The 25,602-nt window shown below is 42.6% G+C and overlaps 1 protein-coding gene across 1 annotated transcript; it reads right to left on the bottom strand.

Annotated features, from left to right (window-relative positions):
* Positions 1 to 4,880: 4,880 nt before the first annotated feature.
* Positions 4,881 to 25,347, bottom strand: LOC126483715 (luciferin sulfotransferase-like). Its single transcript, XM_050106809.1, has 3 exons — positions 25,266 to 25,347; positions 8,425 to 8,519; positions 4,881 to 5,252 (listed from the first exon to the last, which is right to left on the bottom strand). Exons 1-3 carry the CDS (start codon positions 25,300 to 25,302, stop codon positions 4,989 to 4,991), a joined length of 396 nt encoding a protein of 131 aa, XP_049962766.1. The 5' UTR covers positions 25,303 to 25,347; the 3' UTR covers positions 4,881 to 4,988.
* Positions 25,348 to 25,602: the final 255 nt, after the last annotated feature.

Raw genomic sequence — 25,602 nt, 5'->3', positions numbered from 1 at the left:
TGGTCATTGTCGAATTCAAATATGTCTCAAAAATATAAGTTTAAATACAGCGTAATACTAATTTATAATTCTATGAAACATTCTGTTGATCGCAAACTGCTCACCAAACGGTTCCTGAGCATTTACTTCTTATACGTTCTGGCTGAATGTAAATTTGCTACATCGTCACATGTTTATGAATGTTCCCGGTACGTTCAACTGCGTGGTAATGTAGCTGGACGACCGACCTACCAATGTTCTTGCGTTCTACAGCGAACGCTTAGGTCAAAGTTCCTGCAAACTTCCGGGTACTTAGCACTCTAAATGCCAAGAGCACTTCTTGCTGTGAAGGATCCTTAGAAGAAGTGGAAGTAAAGCCAAATTACGCATTGGGGTATTTATCTTTCATGTGTAGTTATAGGCATGAAAATCTAGCTTTGGAAACAGCTATGAAACGTCAAATACCTGCGTAGTAAGTGCTGTGGCGCTTTAGCGATTGGCAAGAAGCCAGAAATATACGAAATCTTTCTTTACAGGAAACTACAACTTTGCTTCTGGTAAATGAAATGTGACATTTTCAGGATGGAAGTTGAAAGATAAATTAAATAGCTCTTATGTCATGGAATTATCCGTTTTGTTCAGGTACTATTACTACAGATAGGCAAATGTCCGTAGGCCAGTATGTATGGAACCAATAGCTTTCATATCATTGAGGATTCAGTTAACGAGGGATAGGGAGGGTAGAAGATCATGACGAAGATGTTAAGAATAAATTTGAACTTTCAACTACAACGAATTACTGCAAGTAAAATTGTTATTATCTGTTCAGTATCAAAATAATCGACAGCGAGTTTACCAAATAATTATTTTATAAGATCTCAAAGAAAAATATTTAAGCTTAGGAAATAAATTGTTGGCGCCATAAAACAACTGTTGAATATCTTCGATCACTAAACTTGGTTGTCATTTTCTCTTCCAATTTATGAGTTCTTGATGGTTGTATACTATAGATCTTGACAATATTTTACTGTAGGCTGGCCGTCAGTCTCTCAATATACTAGTAATTCTAACCCCTAGCTTCATGTACTGCTTTGGAATCTAGCTCAGTAAACTTGTGGCGACGTCATTTATCCACTGCGCCAAAAACAGCGGGTGAAAGATGCAGCTGATAGATATTTATCTTTGCCGTAGTCGGCTTGCTTACGAGTTGTTCATTCTTGTCAATTTTTGATCTGTGCTTGGAAAATAAAATGTTTTCTCATCTCATGAAAAAGCTGTTACTTCATAAAATATAAAGGCTTCCATAGTGGTGACCCCGAAAAATCGTAGCAGAAGCATAAAGAAAATATATATACCGACGAGAATAATGAATTCAGAGACAAAAGCATGGGGCAGTGGAATCAAGATTGAAGACTACAGTCTGTTCGACCAAGGATCGCGGTCCACGCCCTTTGATTCGCCACAAAACGGAACGACAGATGTTAACGCAAAAGATGGGAGTACCTACGCGCGACACGGAAATGTTAAGCTTTCCGCGTTCTGGCCGACGCGCCCCCAGCTCTGGTTCACGCAGGCTGAATGCATATTTCGGCAGCGTGGAGTGTCTAACAACATTGACAAATTTAATATAGTGGTTTCACATCTAAATTTAGAAGTGATAGAGCAAGTGGAAGAAACCTTGTCGCAACAAAATTACTTTGTGCTAAAGGAAGCTCTCATACGGCATTATACGTTGTCAGCAGATTTGCGACTACAAAAAATTTTCGCATACGAAGATTTGGGCGACAAGACTCCGTCACAAGTACTCAAAGCCTTACGTACATTAGCCGGCCCGGAACTCCTAGCTGAAGAATCTTTACGTCTAATATGGCTTCGTAAACTTCCTGCCAACATCCGTGCCGTCATTGCAGCAGAAACAGACTTACCATTGCAAGTCTTAGCAAAAAAGGCAGACACCATCGCTAACACCTTAACCGAAGTTTCTGCGTGTTCCGAATTCAACTACAGCCAGGATAGAGGCCCAAGAACGTGTAGTGTGATGGAATCTGACGTCAGTGAGCCAGGAACATGCAATAATGCTTCCCAACAGCAGTGCTCATCGACCGAACCCACCATACAGCAACTGGCAACACAAGTGGCAAAACTCAACGTGCAAGTAACTTCACACCACCAGCAGCTACGAAGTCGCAGCTGGAAAAGACGAAGAAATGCTATCCAACAGGATCTGACAGATCAATGGTGCTGGTACCACAGACGCTTCGGTAACACTGCCCGTCAATGTATTCAACCCTGCAGCTACCCAAACTTAAAAGGCGGGCGTTAAAGGGCGCTAACGTTAGTCAACAACAACATAGGCGCCCGAGTCATAGCGTGATTCAAAGAGGTGAAAACGCCACGGTATCTGCAGTCAACCAATCACACCGATTGTTCGTGTTGGACCTCTCTTCAGGTGAAAAGTTTCTGATTGACACAGGTTCAGAAGTCAGTGTTTATCCAAGAAAGAGAGGTGATATACTTACGACAACAACGCAACATGTGCTGACTGCGGCAAACAATTCCAGAATATCTACCTATGGTGAGAAACAGTTGGCATTACATCTGAATTCCAACTTCCATCCAAAATGGACTTTTGTGGTTGCTGATGTGCCGAGTCATATATTTGGAGCGGACTTTTTACGGAACTACCGACTTATGCCCGACCTGGTTAACCGTCGTTTGGTGACAGTTCCCACAGAAGGGATATTGCCTGTTGCGTCTTCCACGTCGGTTCAAGTGCAGTGCGATGTGCCCGTGTTTTGCGCACGAAGATTTCCGGGTCCTCTACCGCGTCATCCGCGTCGGGATATTGTCATACGATTTCGTATCCGCAACTAAGCGGGGCGCACACGTGTGCGTCACGCAAGAAGACACCCCACAGTCGTAACGATTCGTATACTGTAGGCAATATCAGAGCACTGTCGGAGGAATCACTTTTTCGTAAACTGCTTCAAGACTTTCCAGCACTTACCGAACCCGTCAACGCAACCAGGAAATGCAGACACAATACTCAACACCACATCAGCACGACACAAGGTCAACCCGTTGCCTTCCGCCCGCGGCGTCTGCCTCCAGAGAAGCTGCTCGCGGCGCGAGCTGAGTTCGACAGACTTCTAAAAACAGGTATTGTAAGTCACCCTCAAACGTGGAGGCCAAAGAAACAGCAGAGAGTCTCGCCGAGCCCTCGGTTTCAGAAGAGGACAACGAAGCAGCAAGTGCAGAACAGGAGCAGCCATTGCCAGCACCAGATATTTTCACGAGAGCTGGTAGAAAAATCAAGTGCAAGTTTCCCCACATACCTGGTGCACCCGGTTTCAAAAGGAGGGGGGGCTGATGTGGCGACGTCATTTATCCACTGCGCCAAAAACAGCGGGTGAAAGCTGCAGCTGATAGATATTTATCTTTGCCGTAGTCGGCTTGGTTACGAATTGTTTATTCTTGTCAGTTTTTGATCTGTGCTTGGAAAATAAAATGTTTTCTCATCTCATGAAAAAGCTATTACTTCATAAAATATAAAGGCTACCATAAACTTGAAAACCTAGATGGGGTATTAAAATGACGCAACAGAATAGTGATGTCTTCCTCTTATACTGTTTAACCTGCACTTAGGAAAAGTAAAAGAAAGAGAAGTGGGATGAGGTTCAGTGTGCGCATAAACCAAGGACAGTATTTAATGTTCATAAATTGCAAGTTTTCACGAGACGTATATGAAAGAAAGAAGGGATCATCGTCCCAGTAAGCTTTCCGGGCCAAAGAAGCATACTGATATCGTAATATAGGCTTTAATTTGACAGCGTATCTCTAGAGCACAACGTTGCATGGAAGAGGAGTGTCGACTGTGGAAAAATCGGGATAGTAAGATTCATATCGTTTGATATGTGGTGTTACAGATGGATACTGATTATTCAGAGGAAATGTAAGTAACTAAGACGTTGATCGTAGAACTGTTTGGAAATGACGGCATGGTTCACATAAACTAGAATGGGGGGTACCTAGTGAATTAAGATATCCGGAAATAAAGTGCATATGCCAGCGAAGAACGGAAAGTGAAATATATACTGGAAAGAGTGGAAGATGTTGGCTGTAAGTGCTGCTATAACATGGTGAGGTTGACAGGCCACATCAAACAAGTTAAAAGTCCGAAAGGCCATGGGGATGGGAGAAGCGAGTGAAAACTGTATTAGCGAAGAATTCGTCCAGTGAATGTGGATGTAGTGTCTCATTTGGCCGCTAAATGAACTAAAAGGTGCTTTCATGAGTAGCGCAGTTGACAGTACTTTCAGTCATGTACTCTACAGATGTTTTCAGTGCAGGTTTACGTAATGATGTAGATATCATATCATGAAAATCGGTACCATAGACGAGCATTGCTCTGTTTACTTACACTCTAATTTGCAGCAGTGTAGCGAAATTATCAGATTCAGTGAGTTCGCTTTGTACTTCTGGAGAATCTTGAGCAAGGATATGTAGTTCTACGTGGGAAAACGGAGTAGGAAAAGAAATAATTCTAAGCTGTTTATTCTGAGAAATATTTGGCATTCGTAAATGTTTTATTGTTAAGCTTCATATCAAAGTATTTCAAATACGTTTACACAACGTAAGATGTTCATTGTGAAGGAAAACATAAAACATCTCATGTTAACGGATTACTCACGAAGATGATTCATTGAGACAGTGCTTTAAATCTAAGAATAATTAATTACCGAATAATGAAGTATGTATATCTCTGGCACAGCGAGGTTACTACACACGAACTGCACAGATTTTATTTCACATTTTACCTTCATATTTCTTATGCATGCCGTAGTTAACGCTAAATAAAATACTGGCAAATGCTTTACGTAATTGAGAAAATTATCCTGAAAATATAGTAACAAAAAAAGGAAATGGCAAAGCGTCATGGCTATCCGTAGTCATTTCTCGTATGAACAACAGAAGCGGCGTTTGACGATCCGTAATTCTACTGTCAAACATTACACAGGCCCGGTGTACCCTGTACCCTGAAGGGACTCTTCACTCCATCTGTCGAAACGCGCTAACATTTCCGGGGTCAGTCGACCGTCAACGTCGTCGCTTCCTGTGCCCAAAGGGTCCTCTCCACTGGCAGCTATCCGGAGCCCAGTGAACCGCCTCAGCGACTGAAACGTCTCCAAATGTTCCATCAGCATGTTCACTTCTTGGTCAGTCAGCCTCTTGCCTAGGAAGTGAGCAGTTCTTTTGATGATTTCCTGAAGACACTGAAACGAGCGAAGAGAACATTTACGTGCATGTAACTAAAATGAAGTTTACACATCCTAATACTGAAATAATTATTGATCATTTAATATTTGACTATGAAAAAGAACGTCCCGATTTAGATTCCTGACACAATGAATATGGAATAAAAATTGTAACAACGATCGAATACTTTCGGTAAAAGCAGTCTCCCTCTTTCTAGAAACGGATTTGTCAAAGACGGATGAGGTGAGGGACACAAGCGCGAGAAATATCAAAACCGTATTGTTCTTCCACCATCTAGCTTGAGTACGAGTTATGAAGAGAAAGTGGCCAATTATCAGTCAGTTTCTTTAATTGCCGTGATTACATACTTGCACTGTTTCTAAGAAATAAAACTCAATTGTCACCTGCCAGTTCCCTATGGTCAAAAGAAGAGGTAGCACGATAACAGGCGCTTAAAAAATGGTTCAAATGGCTCTGAGCACTATGGGACTTAACATCTGTGGTCATCAGTCCCCTAGAACTTAGAACTACGTAAACCTAACTAACCTAAGGACATCACACACATCCATTCCCGAGGCAGGATTCGAACCTGCGACCGTAGCGGTCACGCGGTTCCATACTGAAGCACCTAGAACCGCACGGCCACACCGGCCGGCGACAGGCGCTTACACATGTTTTTAACCAACATCGAAATCTACATCTAATACCGAGTTACTACTGAAGCGGGCATACCGCTGCGTAAAACTGTTATCGAGTTTAAGTTGTTTGTAGAGCACACTCACTTAACACCATAAGAGCGAAACTGTGACAGACGTTACCATACACCAATTAAAAATTTTTATTTCGTTCCGTAAAGTTATCTTCTAACAATATGTGATGTTTCTACCTTATGATGTACCTACGAAATAGTGATAAAAATATTTGAAGACTTGTATCGATAGTAGATTTATAGTGTCGAGTAATAGTTGGAATAGCTTTGTCTTAACTACCGTCAAGATACATTCCTGGAAATGGAAAAAAGAACACATTGACACCGGTGTGTCAGACCCACCATACTTGCTCCGGACACTGCGAGAGGGCTGTTCAAGCAATGATCACACGCACGGCACAGCGGACACACCAGGAACCGCGGTGTTGGCCGTCGAATGGCATTAGCTGCGCAGCATTTGTGCACCGCCACCCGTCAGTGTCAGCCAGTTTGCCGTGGCATACGGAGCTCCGTCGCAGTCTTTAACACTGGTAGCATGCCGCGACAGCGTGGACGTGAACCGTATGTGCAGTTGACGGACTTTGAGCGAGGGCGTATAGTGGGCATGCGGGAGGCCGGGTGGACGTACCGCCGAGTTGCTCAACACGTGGGGCGTGACACTGTTGCTCCTGGGGTATCGGCGAGGACCATTCGCAACCGTCTCCATGAAGCTGGGCTACGGTCCCGCACACCGTTAGGCCGTCTTCCGCTCACGCCCCAACATCGTGCAGCCCGCCTCCAGTGGTGTCGCGACAGTCGTGAATGGAGGGACGAATGGAGACGTGTCGTCTTCAGCGATGAGAGTCGCTTCTGCCTTGGTGCCAATGATGGTCGTATGCGTGTTTGGCGCCGTGCAGGTGAGCGCCACAATCATGACTGCATACGACCGAGGCACACAGGGCCAACACCCGGCATCATGGTGTGGGGAGCGATCTCTTACACTGGCCGTACACCACTGGTGATCGTCGAGGGGACACTGAATAGTGCACGGTACATCCAAACCGTCATCGAACCCATCGTTCTACCATTCCTAGACCGGCAAGGGAACTTGCTGTTCCAACAGGACAATGCACGTCCGCATGTATCCCGTGCCACCCAACGTGCCTTAGAAGGTGTAAGTCAACTACCCTGGCTAGCAAGATCTCCGGATCTGTCCCCCATTGAGCATGTTTGGGACTGGATGAAGCGTCGTCTCACGCGGTCTGCACGTCCAGCACAAACGCTGGTCCAACTGAGGCGCCAGGTGGAAATGGCATGGCAAGCCGTTCCACAGGACTACATCCAGCATCTCTACGAGCGTCTCCATGGGAGAATAGCAGCCTGCATTGCTGCGAAAGGTGGATATACACTGTACTAGTGCCGACATTGTGCATGCTCTGTTGCCTGTGTCTGTGTGCCTGTGGTTCTGTCAGTGTGATCATGTGATGTATCTGACCCCAGGAATGTGTCAATAAAGTTTCCCCTTCCTGGGACAATGAATTCACGGTGTTCTTATTTCAATTTCCAGGAGTGTATTTAATGACGAGGAACATCGCACTTACTCAACATTCGATCATCAAAGACTACGTGTCATCTTACGAAGTCCATATGCTCTTCTCTTCTCATAAATTACTATCACAGGTTTTCAAACCCTTTGAGGTGCGAAATTCTCTTTCAGAATATGAAATAAAATGAGCAGTACTCAGTTGATATAAATATACCACAATGAATTGCTCCAGTCCCTACTGCTAATGACGTTGACAAGAACCAGACATGGGAGCTATACTCTTCTCTACTTTTAAGTCACTCATCTGTGACCTACCTTTAAAGCGCCAGTCATTCTAAAGCGCAACAATTTAATTGCGCAAAACAAGTTAGGTAACTGGAGATACAAATGATGCATAAGCAAAAATCCTGCAATGAATTACCTTGTCTCCAATGCCATATTAAATGTGTATCTCTGCATCAACAAACACTGTAAACTCAATAAAGATTTGCAAGAACATAATGAAGCTTAAATCTTTGAGAGACTGAAAACAAAATTATTCGAATGACTGAAGAGGAAAAGGGAGAAATTATTCGACAAATTTTGGTGCCGGAAACGGAAGTAGATGGTGGATAGGTGTCAAGAAGCAGTAAACAATTCATTAAAAATATCTCTAAAATTCTCATATGCATTACGGAAGAGATATGTGCAAGTGATAATAAATGTCAACAGACAGTTTAAACAAACAAATGTTTCATCTGTTATGTTGCTAAATGTTAGAACTCTCTACCGTTCTTCATAATGCTATGGTCTTAGTTGTGAAGCTCATCTACCATCGTATGCTATACTCTATTCCGTACAAGTGGTTTTGCATATACATTGTGTATCGTTCATACGTGCTATGAAAAGCTGTGCACATTTTGTCACACACAGTGAAATGTGATGGACGCTCTAGTTTTAACTGAAATTCCATTACCTGCTTCATTTCTTCTACTGTGTTGAAAAGTAGGTGCGATTCTCCCCTCTTTTTCCAGAATCCCAAAACATGGTTCCAGTATGGAGTGTAGAAAACTGAAAAATTGAAACAAATGGTTGAGTATATGAAATCAGCACAATTAATATGCATTCTGTGCCGTATAATGCAGCACAAAAGATGATGTTGGCTTGGAATGTTGAGATCCTTTGTACATACTCTGGTGGCCTTAAAATCACTACTTCAAAACTATATCAATTAACGAAATTTATCGCAATTACTGTGCATGTGCTGTAACGGTAGGGAGAATATGTAATTATATCGATAGGTGATTTGTGTGTATACATCATGCGATATTTAGTAGGCAGAGCTACCATCCCTGGCGCGGCGTAAAGGAGCACCGGAGCACCAAGAACCAAGAGTCGTTCTAAGTGACGCGGTGCTAGTGTTGTTTCCAGTATTGTTGTGCAGACTGGGGTTACCCATCTCTCTTTTTTTTCCCGCGACAAGGGGAGACGCAACGCAGAAACTGTCGCCGTTCTGAGAACCCATAACATTCCACTCGTTGTGTGTGTGGATACCTGTTGTGCTGTAAACGAGTCACTTCCTGAAGCAAGGCACTTGACGTGGACGTAAGATGCTGTACAGACGATACAAAAATTGCCACCAGCAATGCTACTACGGTGGGGTCATTCAGATTGGCACTGAATATGACCCTCTTGAACCTATCGATTCCGTGTTCACATGACAGTCATAGGGTCCCAAAAAACGTGAGCAGCAACAGCAGACTTAATAGACCACAATCCTGGCGCTATCAAACAACAACCCTAAAAACAAGCCAAAACACGTTGTTGGATGGCAGGGAGGGGAATGCTTAGAATAATGTCAATATTTCAGTCTCGAGCTGCAGGTAACATTCTTCATTTAAGCAATTTCGGTCTACAGACCATCATCACGTTCTCTAGAAGAATTTACAGCGTTATATTAGGTGAAATCACTGACTTCGAGATAACAAAACCATTCATCCGTCTCTGCTGTAACATCGTAACACAATACAAATGCTATGCAGTGCACTGCCTGACACTATTTATATAGTGACGATGTAATTTGTATTAGGATGTGAGAATAATGACAGTTACATGCAGTTTATTATTTAGCGGAAATGATATCTTCGCCTACTATGATGCTGTAAATCATTTTAAGTAAGAACTTGATCCAGGTCTCTACACCGAAACTGGTTGCTAAAAAAAGAAATATATTAGCAGCTGAAGGCGGTAATCATGACATATTTAGAACAGTTACAAGCTGTAGAAAATCACTTATCGAAAATATATTGTACAACGAAACTTCCTGGCAGATTAAAACTGTGTGCCGAATCGAGATTCGAACTCTGAACTTCAACTTCCGCGGACTAGTGCTTTACTATCTGAGATGCGGAATACGACACACGACCGTGTGATTCTGCACGTATCTTGTCTGCTACCTTCCAAACTTCACGAAGCTCTCCTGAAACCTTGCAGAACTAGAGCTCTCGGAAGAAAGGATATTGCTGAGTCATGGTTTAACCACAGCCTGGCAAAAGTCAAGAGTTCGAGTCTAGGTCCGGCAGACAGTTTCCGTCTGCCAGGATATTTTATATCAGCGCACACTACGCTGCATAGTAAAAACCTGAAATATCTCCCAGGCTATGGCTAAGCCTTTCTTCCAGGAGTGCTGTTTCTGTGAGGTTTGCTGGAGAGCTTCTGTGAAGTTTGGAAGATAGGAGACGAGGTACTGGCAAATTAAAGCTGCGAGGACGAGCCGTTAGTCGCCGTTGGGTAGTTCAGATGGTGGAGCACTTACCCGCGAAAGGCGGAGGTCCCGAGTTCGAGTTTCTGTTCGGCACACAGTTACAATATGCCAGGAAGTTTCATATCAGCGCACACTCCACTGCAGAGTGCAAGTTTCATTCTGGATATTGGTTAAACGGTTACTAACTTCAACTTAGGACGGCACTTTACGCAATGAAGCTTACCAAGTAATGGAGTACTAAACCAAAATGTAGATGAAGTTGAACACATATATTTGAAAATATGAATGGTACATGAAAGTCCTTATTGTCAATGTAATTCGAAAATAATATACAACAATAGCATCAAATAATATGACAGGATGCCTAAAAGCAAGGGTAGGACATAAAAACGTGAGTTTATAGAAAAGAAGTGAGAATACATCATAAACAGTATTGAAAGATTGCTCACAGATTTTGTTTCGTTTAACAAAATAAGTATAACCAATGCTTTCTTACGGAAAAAAGGACATCCACAGTCATCTCGAGGATCTAAGCTCTTATTGACTACATTATCGGGAACGAAAATTTTTAAAAAGTAAGAGATGAAGACGATATAGAGGATATGCCAGATTTTGATCATTTCTTGATAATATCTCAAACAGATGTAAGCACCATAAGGAGATAGAACTAACTATTGACAGAAGAGAAGGTTTTGAAGGAAATGTATTAACTATATTAACTAACTGCGGACATCATCTGGCATCTGTACCAAAAGACACTTGGTCAATAACTAGCGCAGAAAGAAGAAGCGCAACATGTAGAGAACGAATGAAAAAAATATATAAACTTCAGTTAAGCAAGAAGTTGAGGACGTTTTAGGAAGAAAGAAAAATGTAAGAAGGAAGAAACTGTTAAAACTTTGGACATCTGAACTATAAGTTGTAAAGTTATAAAGAAAAGATACGTGTAGCAGTGATGAATGAAAAATGGTTAAGAAAGCCCATTACAAATAGTGCAGTGCAGGAAATAACACAAAATGCCAAAAACTGCAGATGTGAGATGAAGCATGTCGACATCAACCACTGCTAGGAAGAGGGGAAGGTGCAGACTATGTAAAGAAACACCAATACCACAGAAGATGCTTTGTAAATAAAAGCGAAACGCATCTGGTGTAGTTCTTCTTAATTACACTGCAGTCAGCTCAAGACAGATAGTACATGATAGCAGCTGCTCCTGAAGATGGCCACACACACAAGGGTATTAAAAAAAGAAGAATGTTATCTTAAGTGTCTCAATGAACTGCTAGAGGAGAACCATGAAACTTACAGAGTAGAGAAGAATGCAGTAGATGTAGCAGTGAAGCCAGCTCATGAAGAATCTTGGGATACTTTTATTAGTGTAATAGAAGACGATATTCACGGAAGGAGAATGACAGCTTATGAATCAGTGAAGATGCTTAATCAAACAGAAAAATAAATTCCTAAAATAAATAGCATCCAACAAGCAAAATGGATAGAACATGACATGAACCTGCGGTATGAGCAAACATGTTCCACAGAGAACAAATAAGATGAGTTTGAAGTAGGATGCGTGGACGTTTTATGAAAAGATGAACTACGAGAAGCCCTTAACTCCTCAAAGTATAGAAGAGCTAAAGGTGTTCATGGCATGAACGCTGAACTGCTGAAATATGGGGTCAGCCTTCTACAATAGTGTATTCAGTATGCTGAACACCGATACCAAGTTAATGCAAGAATAGTGAACCAGAGGTTAAAATTATAGCCGAGACCCTATTAGAATAACAAATGCGATTTCGGATGGGCAGGTCGAGAACAGGTGCAATATTTATAATTATACAAACAGTCGGAAAACAGAGAGAACATAACAGGAAAACCCATTTAGCGTACTGTGATTTTATTAAGGCATTCGATAATGTTCACAGAAATACATTCCTGGAAATTGAAATAAGAACACCGTGAATTCATTGTCCCAGGAAGGGGAAACTTTATTGACACATTCCTGGGGTCAGATACATCACATGATCACACTGACAGAACCACAGGCACACAGACACAGGCAACAGAGCATGCACAATGTCGGCACTAGTACAGTGTATATCCACCTTTCGCAGCAATGCAGGCTGCTATTCTCCCATGGAGACGATCGTAGAGATGCTGGATGTAGTCCTGTGGAACGGCTTGCCATGCCATTTCCACCTGGCGCCTCAGTTAGACCAGCGTTTGTGCTGGACGTGCAGACCGCGTGAGACGACGCTTCATCCAGTCCCAAACATGCTCAATGGGGGACAGATCCGGAGATCTTGCTGGCCAGGGTAGTTGACTTACACCTTCTAGAGCACGTTGGGTGGCACGGGATACATGCGGACGTGCATTGTCCTGTTGGAACAGCAAGTTCCCTTGCCGGTCTAGGAATGGTAGAACGATGGGTTCGATGACGGTTTGGATGTACCGTGCACTATTCAGTGTCCCCTCGACGATCACCAGTGGTGTACGGCCAGTGTAGGAGATCGCTCCCCACACCATGATGCCGGGTGTTGGCCCTGTGTGCCTCGGTCGTATGCAGTACTGATTGTGGCGCTCACCTGCACGGCGCCAAACACGCATACGACCATCATTGGCACCAAGGCTGAAGCGACTCTCATCGCTGAAGACGACACGTCTCCATTCGTCCCTCCATTCACGCCTGTCGCGACACCACTGGAGGCGGGCTGCACGATGTTGGGGCGTGAGCGGAAGACGGCCTAACGGTGTGCGGGACCGTAGCCCAGCTTCATGGAGACGGTTGCGAATGGTCCTCGCCGATACCCCAGGAGCAACAGTGTCCCTAATTTGCTGGGAAGTGGCGGTGCGGTCCCCTACGGCACTGCGTAGGATCCTACGGTCTCGGCGTGCATCCGTGCGTCGCTGCGGTCTGGTCCCAGGTCGACGGGCACGTGCACCTTCCGCCGACCACTGGCGACAACATCGATGTACTGTGAAGACCTCACGCCCCACGTGTTGAGCAATTCGGCGGTACGTCCACCCGGCCTCCCGCATGCCCACTATACGCCCTCGCTCAAAGTCCGTCAACTGCACATACGGTTCACGTCCACGCTGTCGCGGCATGCTACCAGTGTTAAAGACTGCGATGGAGCTCGGTATGCCACGGCAAACTGGCTGACAATGATGGCGGCGGTGCACAAATGCTGCGCAGCTAGCGCCATTCGACGGCCAACACCGCGGTTCCTGGTGTGTCCGCTGTGCCGTGCGTGTGATCATTGCTTGTACAGCCCTCTCGCAGTGTCCGGAGCAAGTATGGTGGGTCTGACACACCGGTGTCAATGTGTTCTTTTTTCCATTTCCAGGATTGTATAATGCATATAATTATGAAAAAGTCTCCACAACACCAAATAACCGTTTTAAAATATCTGTACGAACAAACGATAGTAAATTTAGCTATAAATGGTACTGTACAGTCACAAAGTAGCTAGGGAGACAAGCGTGCAGCACTTCACCTATGATTTTTAATTTTTATTTACACAACGCAATTCGGAAACGGAAGGAGATTTTTAACAGTGCTCGAATTGCTTTTTTTTTCTCCAGACAAGGCCACCCTGCTGTCAGAGAATGAAGGTGACCTTCAAATCGGAATTCATTTATTAGGTAAGATTTGTGAAGAACATCTTGCGACAATTTTAGAAAAGAAGACCAAGTCAGAGGCTCTTAAAGAAAAATATCCTGTACTGACAACAATTGTGATGAAGGAAAAGTAGAGCAGGTAAAACGTCATAACTATTTAGGTTGTGACATAACGTATGAGTATAACAAAGACATAGATTTGAAATAACGAGGTTTGGGAGTATATGTGGAACAAAAAACAGATGTCTAAAATAATAAACGAAGAAAGAAACAAGTTCGAAAATTTATAAGACGATGGGAAATCCAGTGCTTTTATACGGAATTGAATCGCGTGTCATAAGTAAACATCAAACACGTCGCTTATAAACTACTGAGACGAGGTTTCTAAGAGCAGTAACGGGAAGTACTACTGCAGACAGATTTGGAAATCCTGAAACTATGAAAGAATCATATGTTTTTACCATTCTCAAAACAATACAAGAAAACAGGAGGAAGTGAAACGATTATATCGATCAAATGAGTGGACAAAGAGTACCTCTGCATATAAGAATATTGAAGCCACTTTGAATAAGACGTCAACAAAGGTCGAGGAAGCGATTGGTACCACGGGACAGGTAAAACATGAAACGCCTAATACGTATTTAATGCGAAGATGACGATGATGATGAAGATTATTTATTTTTATTTCAGAGCGGAACTCATTTTGGTCAGAGATTGATAGCTGTTTGTAGTTTGAAAGAATAATGGGGCTCAACCACGTTTATGAAATTATTGACTTGAAATATGAGACGTGTTGCATACATGATGATAGATACGGAATATTTGTTCAAATTCTGAGAAAATAGCGTAAGGCAGTTACATATATCGATACGGGGTATGAATAATATTTAATTGGTTTCCTACTTACATGAAGATGAGGAGGCTCAGTTGACTTGGAGATGTGCGTGGCGCGCACTTTAGTCCCGGTATATTCGAAGTAGCAAAAAACAGCTGATGGAGACCGTGAGAACGGCTCTCGATTTATATCGCTGTACACCTCATTACAATGTGTGGTCACAATAGAAGTGGTGAACTGCAAGAGGGTTTACAAGGGAAGTACGCTGGAAACGTTTACCAGTATACAATATCTGATTTGACCTTTAGATTCTTGCCGTGGTTTGTTTGGAAATAAACTCTTGGTCTTCAAAAAGGTGTCAGTTGTAATTAACTGAAATTATAAATTTATTGGACCCAAATTAGCCTCCTCTCTTAGACAGTTAAACTGCAGCCTTGGTCATGCTCCCATCGAGTGATGGACAAAATTTGAGGGAGGTGGGTTTCTGACACTCACTGTAACGAAGCATCAGTTCAATGTCCACCCATTATTTTTATGTTATTGTGTAATATTTTGCTAGTAGCAGGTCTGTGTTCTCGTACGGAGAATTTCTGATGCCAATATTCCCTGTCTTCAGCTTCTTCCTTCAGTCTGCTGTATCTCTTTCCTTCTTTGGAATCATCCAAATGTTGAATTCTTCTTCTTCCTCGTCCTGCCGTTCCTTTAATTTTCCCTTCATTGACTTTGTGTATGAGCCCTCTGTGTCTAAGTATATGCCCGATCCAGTTGGACTTCCTCTGAAAAATTGTATTCAGAATGTCCCGCTTCTCTCCCATTTTTATCAGTACATCGTTATTCGTCACCCGATCGGTCCACTTGATCTTCTCCATTCTCCTCCAGCACCAGATTTCAAAACTTTCAAGGTATTCTTTTTCCTTATTTCTAATGGTCTACGTCTCTGCTCCATACAGTGAAATGCTCCAGATGTAGCGCTTCACCAGTTTCTTCCTTAATTCCTAGCTTACTATGCCGGTCAGCAGATTCCTCTTTTTATTGAATGCAGTTTTGGCCATAGCGATTCTTGCTGGAATTTCACTGGTGCATTGGGCATCTTTCATCACTAAATTTCCCAAGTACTTGAACTGTTTCACATCCTCCAATTCTCAACTGTCGATCGCTATCCTAAAACGTCCTCCCTTTTTCATATCCGCATCACTTTTACTTCCAGTTTCCACCATCTGGTTCATCATATGTTGCAGCTGTCTTTTGATTTTTAGCACGCACTACAAAGTCATCTGCATACTTGATGGTATTCATGAGTCGTCCTCCTTATCTAAAATTTCCGCATCCTTTCAAAGGTTTTATCGCCAGCCATTCCCCATACAGGCTGAGGAGACTCGGCGATAGACAATACCCTTGTCTCACGTCTCTTCCTATTTGCACACTGCCAGTTTCTCCATAGTCCAGCCGCATCTTTATTCTTTGTTCCAAGTACAAGTTGAGAATTAGTCTCCAGTCTCTCTAGTTTATTCCTATCTCTTAAAGATGTTCATCAATTTTATCCAGTTGATTCTATCAAAGGCCATTTTCAAGTCTATAAAATAAAGACAAACTTCTTCGTTAACAGGCAAAACTCTCTCCGACAATATCTTCACCACGCGGATGGTGTCTCTGATTCCTTTTCCCTTCCTGAATACAAAATGGTCCTGTCCTATTACTTCTTCAATTTCGGGTTCCAGCCGTCTGTTGAGTATTCTTGCAATAATCTTCGCTACGTGTAAGACTCAGCAGATCGTTCTGAAATCACTACATTTCTTGGGTTGCTGTTTCTTCTCAATGGCAACCACTGTGACATCCAAAAAGTCCTTAGACCACTCCACACATTCGTAGATTTTGTTTGTGAGATGAGTCAATGCCTTCAAACGCTCTTTACCGAATTCTTTCAGCAAATCCACTGGTATGTCGTCATATCCTGTGGCTTTCGTCCTCTTCATGTCATTAACTGCCTTCTCTGCATCAGTTGTCAGAATGCCAGATCCTTCTTCGTCTTCGTCAATCTCTTCCTCTGCCTCTATTTCAGTGCCTTGTGGGCGATGTTCGTTTACATATTCTTCCCACATTTTTACCACCTCCGTTTATTCAGTAACCATTTGTTCTCTAACGTCTTCTATCCCGAAAGACCTTTCTTTTCTCTATCTCTCAGCTCCTTTTTTTTCTAGTAAATAAGGTCGTACCTTCCTCTTCTTTGTAGGCCCTATATTTCGTCTAACACTTCATCTATATACTTTTCTTTCACTTTGTCGGTTTCTGTTCTGAGTGCGTTTTTAAGTCTTCTATATTCACCTATGGAGAAATATTTGTGACGTTTCTAGCATTACAATGCTTTGAAATTCATACAAAGGTGCAGTTCACCCAAGCTTCAATACTCTTAAGTCGAAATATTGTCTATGGTTGATATCTTGATATCAGATTGCTGCTTGTAAATTAGTGAATGTTTCTGCCCCTGAGCATGAGGTAAAGATGTTGAAAATCGTAGTGAAGATCAATATTTGTTATAAAATTCCGTAAGTGAGAACAGCGATAGTTCTGACAACAGCAATATTCTGTGTGATACCATTGGCCATACTGTGCAACAACATGGACAGGTATACCATAGTCACTAGAAATTTCCTGAAAAAATTGAATCTATAATAATCTGATAAGTAATATTTTTACGTAGATCAGTTACGCCTCTTCGATCAACTGCACTCTATGTTGACTGAGGAAATAATTTGAAGTTCTACTAACGGTACATCTCTAAAGGAACAGAACCACTGTGTCTTGAGTTCTTCAGAAATATTCCGTCCTCAGCTTGCTCTGAAATTCGAAGACGAGTCTGTGTTATCTATTCCAGTCGGGTGGGCGACGTGCCTCTGAAACGTGGACTCCTCCGCAACCCTCTCTTTCACATCCCTCGCTGATGAGGTCATTTGGAAACCCTGACGGTATTTCAATAAATCAGCCAGACTCCAAGGTGGGGGTGAACCGGCTGCTTGAGTGTGCTAGAACACGACGTAATTCTCTTGACATTTTTCGCATCAAAATGGGAACGAATTGTCTGTAGATTATTCTGATTGCCAGAAGGCAGAACGGTTACAAAATTGAAGTCTTCGTCGTCGTCCGACATTGGACCGTATAAATCTCGTATAAATTCATATGTTGTTTCTTACGCACATTGCCCACGCGGCATAAGATATAAAATTTTCTGGTAAATATCCTGTCTCAGCCGCAGAGTTTCATTTTAATGTGTACGACTGGCAGATTTTTCTCAGATTTTCCTTCATTTAAGTCTCTGTTCCTCGCCTTAGGCGTTTTCGCGTAAAAAGTGCAATAAAATAAGAAGCGGTCATTGCAGAAGTATGTTAGAGGTTCTGCTATAGCATAACTAGGCATGAAAATCATTTGGCATCCAATTTTGGACGAAGGCTTCCTGAAGAAGGCTTTTCTTGGCACGAGAATCTTCAGTTCCACTCACTTACGTTGTTCTTCTCATCTCATAACGTGACATCTGGGCGTCGTTTCGGCATTATGTATTTCATGGAATCCTGAAAAAAATATTTTTTGTCTCTCTATCATCCAGTCGGCTGCTCGTGGTCTCACGGTCGCGTTCTCGCTTCCCGAACACGGGGTCCCGAGTTCGATTCCCAGCGGAGTCACGGATTTTCACTTGCATCGAGATGACTGGCTGTTTGGGTTGTCCTCACCATTTCATCACCATTCATGAAAGTGGCGAGTGGAGAGTTTGGACTGAACAAAGGTTGGTAATTTGTAAGGGAACTGATAATAGCGCAGTTGAGCGCCCCACAAACCATATATCATCATCATCTACCGCACATACGTCTTAGTACATGTGTCGCCGGATTGCATTTCTATTTCAGATTCATTTGCACTTCTGTCTTTTATTTAGTCCTTTTGTTTGTTTCGCCGTCTGTGCTACTGGTTCCCAGTATGCAAGCCTGCATTGTTTGCTCATGATTACTCAGTTATTGAATGGCTTTCCCTTTAACAGATTTTGCCTTTCTGAAATCAATCAAATCTGTTAATACAAAGTAGACTAAGTAGTAGAGCCAAGTCGTCGACGCGATCATTACTGACTATGCACAAGCTCGTACTAGGGAGAGGATGGGTGAGAATGTCAGCCCAGGCATCACGAATAAAAAGCCCTGACATTTATCTTAGTGCTTCAGGCAAATCACGGAAAATAAAAATTTTGTATGGCGGGACGGGTATTTAAACTCCGGCCTTTGGAAAAGTAGCTTACTGCTTCACCTCTCTCGTTGCTGCTAATGTATTGCAACTGTAAATTTTTATTTTGATATCGCAGCTTATTTCTAGTAACACTATTATGTTTTCCTAGAGAAAACTTTATTTTCTTTCCTATTTTGTCCTACGTTTTGTTGTCTTCCACTACGAAAAACTGAATAACACAACATATTATTCTACGAAATCTTTGTATATTTGTAACACTTACTTTTCGTTGACCTAGCCCCAGGAGAAGCCGTCCCAATTTTACAAAATAGTCTTTTTACTTACATTAATGAGACCAACTGTTAAAAGCCTCAACAATCATCTTTTGCAGAGGTGACCGAAACGAGATAAGCAAGAAGATTGTCGGTGAGTATCTGGAAGGTATGTGGAGCAGTGCCGACTTCAGTATTGTGGCCAGCTGCGCTAAATTTCTCAGTTGAGGGTCCATGGGGCGAGCAGCCTGATCGAGGTCGTGTTTCACATATACTCGATTGGGGCTACATCCGAGGGCATTGATAGCCATAGCAGAAAGGTAATCTCATCCTGGTGATCTTCGAACCATGCACATTGCAAGATTCCTCGCTTCTAAACTGATACTGTTATTACTCAGCTTAGCCGCGAGTCAGTAGAGGGTGGTATATGTGACGTACAGTATGACTGGTCAGCATTTCCACCCGGAATTTGCGAGTATAAGTCGGACCTTCCTTGATCCGCCTTGGTGGGTCGTGTCGTCGGATTTCCTCCTACGTATGCGCGGTGCAGCTCTCTTAAATGTCGTCCCTTGCAGATTCTTCATTGGCGCATTAGATGTCTCTGTCGGTGGAAGCTAATTATCTGAAACTGCTGTCGATCAACTTTGGGGTATCAATTTACTGGAAATTAACATACAGAATGCCGTAATATCACTTTTATTCCTATTAGATGAATAATGAAACACTCATGTCACAAACTACTCGTAACCGAGAGCATGGCTACCATCGAACAAGACAGGAAGAGCTCTTAACGCCGACTGCCGAGTTTGGCGCGCAGTCCGTATCTCTTACTAGTTTCGTCACAGTTCGTGGATTTCCGGTCAAGTTCGTACTTAGTAAGATATGCATTTGTTAATGAACGGGTGTGAATTTTAACGAGGCAAAATTATGATAAATAGATTTAAACATCCAGAGGCTCCTCCTAGTATTTGTATGTAGGCTGTTTAGGTTTTTATGTTGGTAACGCCACGTAGGGCTCTGTATGAAAATCACTGGCTGTGCTGTGTGCAGTCCGTGGCTGGTTGGCATTGTTGTAATATTCGACATTGCAGTGTTGGATAGTTGGCTGTTAACAGCGCGTAGCGTTGCGCAGTTGGAGGTGAGCCACCAGCAGTGGTGGATGTGGGGAGAGAGATTGCGGAGTTTTGAGAGCGGATGATCTGGACGTGTGTCCATCAGAGACAGTAAATTTGTAAGACTGGATGTCATGAACTGCTATATATTATGACTTTCGAACACTGTTAAGGTAAATACATTGTTTGTTCTTTATCAAAATCTTTCATTTGCTAGCTATGCCTATTAGTAGTTAGTGCCTTCAATAGTATGAGTCTTTTATTTAGCTGGCAGTATTGGCGCTCGCTGTATTGTAGTAGTATGAGTAACGAAGATTTTTGTGAGGTAAGTGATTCATGAAAGGTATAGGTTATTGTTAGTCAGGACCATTCATTTGGAGGGATTATTAAAAGATTGCGTTGCGCTAAAAATATTGTGTGTCAGTTTAAGCACAGTCATTTATAATTTTTCTAAGGGGACGTTTCATATTCATGTTGTCATAAATGAATTTAACTTTTAAATATAAATAAACAAAATCGGTGAAGGTGGCGCCAAGATTGCGGTACTTCCCGTCGTGTATATTTCCCAGGCTGAAGCTTGTTGCTAAGGTCCAGCGCCGAGCCCCACCCCACTACGCGCGACATATGGTCGCTCCGTCAGCTAGCCAGCCAGCGTGGGAAGTGCTCTCCGATTCATGGCTGGCTACGGACTACAGCACTTCCTAACTATCGTGAATACGTCAATGAGAGACAATAATTTATTAAAACTGGTAAAAATGTCTTCCTCACGTAAGTGACATGTGCTGCTGGTAAATGACATCGTGCCGAGGGAAAACAACCTGCATGTAAGGGTGTACATGGTCCCCAAGGATAGATTAGTACTTGTGTTGATCCATTGTGCATTCGAGAATGACGAGATCACCCAGGAAATGACACGAAACTATTGTTCAGACCATAACGCTTCTTGCTCCAGTCTGGACCCTTTGTTTTCAGATGTTTCACTCCGTACACGCCAACGGCCATCTGTTCGATGGACCATAAACATGATTCATCTTAAAAGGCCATCTGTCACCACTCGGTGGACATCCATTTCCGATACTGGTGTGAAATTCCCTGCCTTCGTCTCCGATTAACAGCAATCAGCAGCGGTGTATGAACCAGGTGACTGCTGCAATTGTACAGTGCAGCAACGTTCAGTAAACGGTGTTAAGCAGACACGCTGTTGAAGCCGCTTGGTTTATGATGGTGGTCATTTCTTCAGCAGTTCCACGTATGTTCGCATCTCCCCAGCCGCCCTTAACTTCAGTGGGTGCGCGGGCAACAGGTGTTTTTATTTACATATTCTGACACATACAGCGCCTTCTAGTGATCGATTTTCATTCTATTTTTTTCTGCTTAATGTTTTCCCCCTACACCGATAATATTCTGTTCCAATTTGACGTCATCCTGACCAGTGGTGTTATTTATAAAGCATTTTAAAAGTTTAACTTCAATTACAATAACCCTGTACTTAGTGACAAAGAAATGTGGAGACGACGAAATGCGTTGGAATTTAGAATGCTCGGAGCACTCCATTGGCTGATCCTATTCATGCATGCAAGCTACCTCGTCACTACTTTCCATTTCCCCGTGATTCGCACTTATTTTTCCTTGCTCTTCTCTTTGTACAAAATTTTCGAAATTTTTTGATTTTATGAGAAACAGTCTACAATACAATGGTTATTTTATTTCAAATGACCGGTTTCGGTCTAGTCTTACGCCATCTTCAGAATACCACCATCAGCTGAAGCTGACGATGTCCAGGGCAGTCAGTAGACCTCAGTCGCTGGAATACCAGCTGATGGTGCCGTTCTAAAGGTGGCCTAAAACTAGGCCGATACCTGGTCAATTTAAATAAATTAACTATTGCCATTGCTTTTTCACTAACCTTACATGGATTAAAAGATCGCTAATTTGCAATAATGTTCCCAATTTTGAAATTTCCTTATATTGTTTCCAAAGACAAATGACGGGGTCTTTGAAAGATCAGGATGCCTGCCAATACAGAGCCGCACATTTTCGATGAACGAAAACGTTTTCCACTTTTTCGACTATCATGTACATTACAAATCTCTGTCTGTTCAAAGTATCCTGACCCTCCAACACCAGAGTTAGTTCAAATTGCACAGACAAAAACGATTACCATGCGGGCACACGGCTTTTACGAGGTCTTATACCATCGGGAAAGAAAAAGAAATCGCATCCTCAGAAAACTACTTAAAATGGATTAAGTTGCCTATATTTTATGAAACTGTGCCTGATTTTCTGCCACACTGTGCAGCGGTTGAGAGTCGTTTATGAGTGTAAACAAAGTTTCTTTTTCTACAGAAACTTGAAAATAACCATGTGTTTGCTAAAATCCGGGGTTTTTGATGTAGGTGCAAAATATCAAGAAAATTACTGCTACCGCTGTTTTGGCGTCAAATTACACCCCATCTCGTACAAATCAACTGTGAAATAACAGAAGTATCTAATTTAACGTATGAATTTCTTGTGTAAGTCTTCCATGGAAATTTAACTGCAGTCCCAAATTTGCACAGACTTTTTATTCTTTCCATCAGTATATTAAAGAATTACTGTATATTGGGTATTATTTCGTTCTTTGCGTGGAAAAGAGCATAAAAATTGAGAAAAAAGAAAAATTATGAGCATACAGACTTGTATCTGGATACTACGGTGTTATAAAAGGCTTATGGGTCGAGCAACCTGCGGCAAAATTGGTATTTATTCTAAATGCTTGATTATCTGGAACTCCCGATGCTGTCGCTTTCATTCCTCAACGAGCCCTGCCCATACAACAAATTTAGACCAAATCGGTGTTGATCAGCGGGCGCGGTGTCCTCGTGAGTTTATGTTTCGGTTGCAGTGGTTACTATACGATAGACGTCTGCCGTACTTCTCTTTTCCGTGGGACAGTCGACTGCAGAAATTTATCATCCGTATGTCTCTATCTGGGTATCCGCCATTGTTAGTCATCAACCTCTAAAGATATCTAAGTTTCACGAAAAAATGGTTCATTGACTTACTGCAGCACCAAATGAGAATCTGTCTCAGGTTTTCGACTACTTCTCGCGTCGCCATCATCAGAAGATTTCACAGTGTAGTGAGGTTATATATGTAGCTGGCCGAAAATACTAGCGACCTACTGAAATAACCTGACGATGTTCTGAATACATATAAATGATCTGATGGATAAAAAAATGCTTCAAATGGCCCTGAGCACTATGCGACTTAACTGCTGAGGTCATCAGTCACCTAGAACTTAGAACTAATTAAATCTAAGTAACCTAAGGACATCACACACATCCATCCCCGAGGCAGGACTCGAACCTGCGTCAGTAGCGGTCGCTCGGTTCCAGACTGTAGCGCCCAGAACCGCACGGCCACTCCGGCAGGCTCTGACGGATAGAGTGAGCAGCTAACTGCGGCTACTTGCCGATGAATCAGTAGTGTACATCTACATGATTATTCTGAAAGTCACAATTAAGTGTCTAGCAGATGGGGGAAGTATCGTCGTCGAGTGACCGTAGAACAGTACAGGATGACATAGAATTTCTGTTTGGTATGATAATTGGCAGCTTGCTCTAAAGGTAGAAAAATGTAATTTAATGAAGATGAGTAGAAAAAACGACAATATAATGTTCGAATACAGTGTTAGTAGTGTGTTGCTCCACACAGTCACGTCGATTATCGAGGTGTAACACTGCAGAGCGATTTGAAATGGAACGAGCACAAGGCGTATGGTCGATATAACTTAATTGGGAGAGGGTTAGGAAAGTCCAGCTAACTTACAAAGGAGACGGTGAATGGAACTCTCGTGCTAACCATTCTTGAGTACTGCTAGAGTGGTTGGGGGTTACCACAAGATAGGATTAAAGGAAGGCATCGAAGCAATTCGGAGGCACGTTATTAGATGTGTTACGAATAGGTTCCATCAACATGCGAGTGTTTCGGAGACGATCTGTGAACAAAACTGGGAACGCAATGAGGGAAATACTTTTGGAGAAACACTATTGAGAAAATTTAAAGAACAGGCACTATCATCCGGCTGCACAACGGCTGTACCCCTGCCAAAACTGCGCGTAGCGACCGCGAAAGCAGGGTAATCCAAATGAAGGATCGTACTCGGGGTCAGTTTAAGACCCAAGCGGCACAAGATACGGCTTGCAGCACCAAGCTGGAAAGGGAACCACAGGCTCTACAACTGTAAGGTTGCTACACAGGACGTCACACAATAACGGCGCAGCGGGCGTTTGGGGCGCTAGGCTGAAAAGAGTTATATACAGTGCGTATCACAATTAGTTCAGAATGGTTCAAATGGCTGTGAGCAATATGGGACTTAACTGCTGTGGTCATCAGTCCCCTAGAAGTTAGAACTACTTAAACCTAACAGACCTAACGATACCACACACATCCATGCCCGAGGCCGGATTCGAACCGGCGACCGTAACGGTCACGCGGTTCCAAACTGGAGCGCCTAGAACCGCTCGGCCTCACAATTAGTATTGGTGGAAAAAGGAGGTGGAAGCTGGCACTCAAAATAAATCGCTTGTGCGGAAAAGTGTTTCAAATCGGTCCTGCTGTATGTGCGTAAACAGAAAAATATTTTAGCCTGCACGGTCTGTGAGGGCAGGAAAGGAAGTGAGTAGTAGGGTTCAAGGTACCTTCTGCCATACCTCCTACAGTAGCTTACGAAGTGCGTACATGTAGACGGGTAAGTCGCCGAAAACTTCGGATTGGTTAGAAATGTTACGGGGCAGTAACCCCCTGAAGCATTTATTCAAGAACGTCGTCCCCAAAAAGCTGCATTGTCATATCTGACATTCCTGTTGAAATTCGCTAGAAAGCGGCGCTACATTCATACACTCGCCACATTTTGTCTCTTACTCCTGTCCTGTCACTCTCGTCTAGTCACCATGTGAGACCAGCCTATGTACCAGTTTTAATAAGCTTCTCTATTATAAACACAAATATTCAGGTACTTATACTTACTTACGTTTCCTAAAAATGCATTCATAAATCCTTCCATAGTACCACTGTAATGTGACGTTAGTTTGTAATGATTGTACAAAGATACTGCAGTATCCTTAGGATTTCTACCAACGTAGATAACCTGAAAAAAATAAAAACAAAATTGTATGTAAGTGGCTAGAAATGAAAGTTTATAAAACTTACGAAATTCTGAAAGGTCCAACATAGTTTTATTAGAATGTTTGGAATGATTCTCGGCCAGGACCACGAATACATCATAAATGAACGCCAGATTAACTAAATTCTTTATAAAAGTGAAACGGTGACACTGAATTTCCACTTGTGTGTGTCTGTGTGT

The sequence above is a fragment of the Schistocerca serialis genome, chromosome 6 (genome assembly GCF_023864345.2).
Source record: "Schistocerca serialis cubense isolate TAMUIC-IGC-003099 chromosome 6, iqSchSeri2.2, whole genome shotgun sequence".
Classification (NCBI taxonomy): Eukaryota; Metazoa; Arthropoda; class Insecta; order Orthoptera; family Acrididae; genus Schistocerca; species Schistocerca serialis.
The sequence above is the reverse complement of the archived record's forward strand: the minus strand, read 5'-3'. Positions and strand labels throughout refer to the sequence as shown.

Coding starts and splice junctions, on each gene's coding strand:
- LOC126483715 (XM_050106809.1), bottom strand. CDS start 25,302: ATGGAAGGATTTATGAATGCATTTTTAGGAAACGTAA. Junction 8,520..25,265: donor TGCATTTTTAGGAAACGTAA/GTAAGTATAAGT, acceptor TCAATTTTTCAG/TTTTCTACACTCCATACTGG. Junction 5,253..8,424: donor CAGTAGAAGAAATGAAGCAG/GTAATGGAATTT, acceptor CGCTCGTTTCAG/TGTCTTCAGGAAATCATCAA.